At 41.5% G+C, this 1381-nt stretch overlaps 1 protein-coding gene across 1 annotated transcript in view; it reads right to left on the reverse strand.

Annotated features, from left to right (window-relative positions):
• PHALS_14012 (plasma-membrane proton-efflux p-type atpase) overlaps nucleotides 1-931 on the reverse strand; it is a gene marked incomplete at both ends in the record, with an annotated part of 1601 nt that extends 670 nt beyond the window's left edge. Inside the window, 2 exons of the mRNA XM_024729740.1 lie at nucleotides 1-639; nucleotides 716-931. The exon at nucleotides 1-639 is cut by the window's left edge and continues 31 nt beyond it. Of these exons, the coding sequence (XP_024580087.1) occupies nucleotides 1-639; nucleotides 716-931 (855 nt within the window). The remainder of the gene's footprint in view (nucleotides 640-715) is intronic.
• Nucleotides 932-1381: the final 450 nt, after the last annotated feature.

Genomic DNA, 1381 nt, shown 5'->3' on the forward strand with positions numbered 1-1381 from the left:
GATATCCTTTATGACTTGATCATACGAAGCCCCAGGATTCGTATCACCCAGCGTATCCCACAAGGCATTCATCTTTTTCTTGTCGGCCAAATCAATTCTAAATGACTCCAATTTCACCTTGTCCTTCACTACCTCTTTGAGAAATTGCACTTTATTCTGATCTTCGAGAATCTCTTTCAGTATAGGCACCGTATCCAATTCCGTACTGCTTAACATGTCATCAAGTAATGTTAATCGTTCGAAAAAGGATCTAAATATCTTCACACCTTCACTGTCCGCCATAAACGTTTTAAGTAGATGCAAGTTTTCCTTGACCGGAATTTTGTGGACAATTCTCACAACATCACCTTCTATCTCCATCATGTCCACACCACTTTTTGACAGAAGCAATGAAAGTTTGCGCTCAATCTCTTCACCATCCAATTCAGATTGAAGCGATTGCACGGATTTCTCGTCTTTGAACCCCGCTTGAAGCCATTGCACAAATTTCTCGCTCTTAAACATTCTCTTAAACGTGCGTTTCATTTTTGTACCGCCCCGATTCAAGGCAAACGAAGCGCCTTTACTGAATCCTGCCAAAGTCTCTCTGACCAATTTCGCTTGATCGTTAGACTGCACTGCAGCTTTAAAAAGACGCAGCTGATCCTCATTGATATATCTCCACATATCATCAACAAACAAACGGAATCGAGAGCGGTCGACTTGTCGGCCACACCTCTTTCTCAAAAGACTCTTTCTGTTTTTTGATGTTCGAAAGTCCAGTTTTCTCCAGAATCGAGAATAGAGGAGGCAACACGATAGCGGAACTTTTTGTCTCGTGCTCAATAAAGTTGAATCGAACATAAGCGGCGTAATTAAGGAGGACACCGTGCTTATCAATAAATCCTTCGGGAATACGCAAGGAAAATTCATCAAACGAGTTGGAACGCATTGCTTGTAAGCGATACGCTAAGCTGGCGGTCCAAGGATGTCCAACCAACTTCCCAATGAGAAGATCGATATTGTGACTGGTTTTAATATCAAACTCTAACATTCCCAGCCATGTGATAATGTTTCCATCTTTACGGTTAGTAGTGAGCGCCGAAGCGACGTCATTTAAGACCACACCTTTGTCATATGGTCTTAAATTAAGTTTACATACTTTGATGGCGTAAGAGAGAAACGGAATGTGTAGCTGAAGGCGGAAAAATTCATCAAAGAATACACCCTCTGTTTCCGGCTTGAATCGAGTTAACAAGTATGATAGTGGCCTTTGAGATTTGAGCAACTGCTCTTGAGTCATTTCGGTTGTTGCAGGGTGTATAAGCAAATCAAAGATTTTCATATCGAGATATGATTCCGCTACTTCATCATTTGACTCGAAAAGCGTTGCCACGTTTTT

Source organism: Plasmopara halstedii (genome assembly GCF_900000015.1).
Source record: "Plasmopara halstedii genome assembly, contig: Scaffold_816, whole genome shotgun sequence".
Lineage (NCBI taxonomy): Eukaryota > Oomycota > Peronosporomycetes > Peronosporales > Peronosporaceae > Plasmopara > Plasmopara halstedii.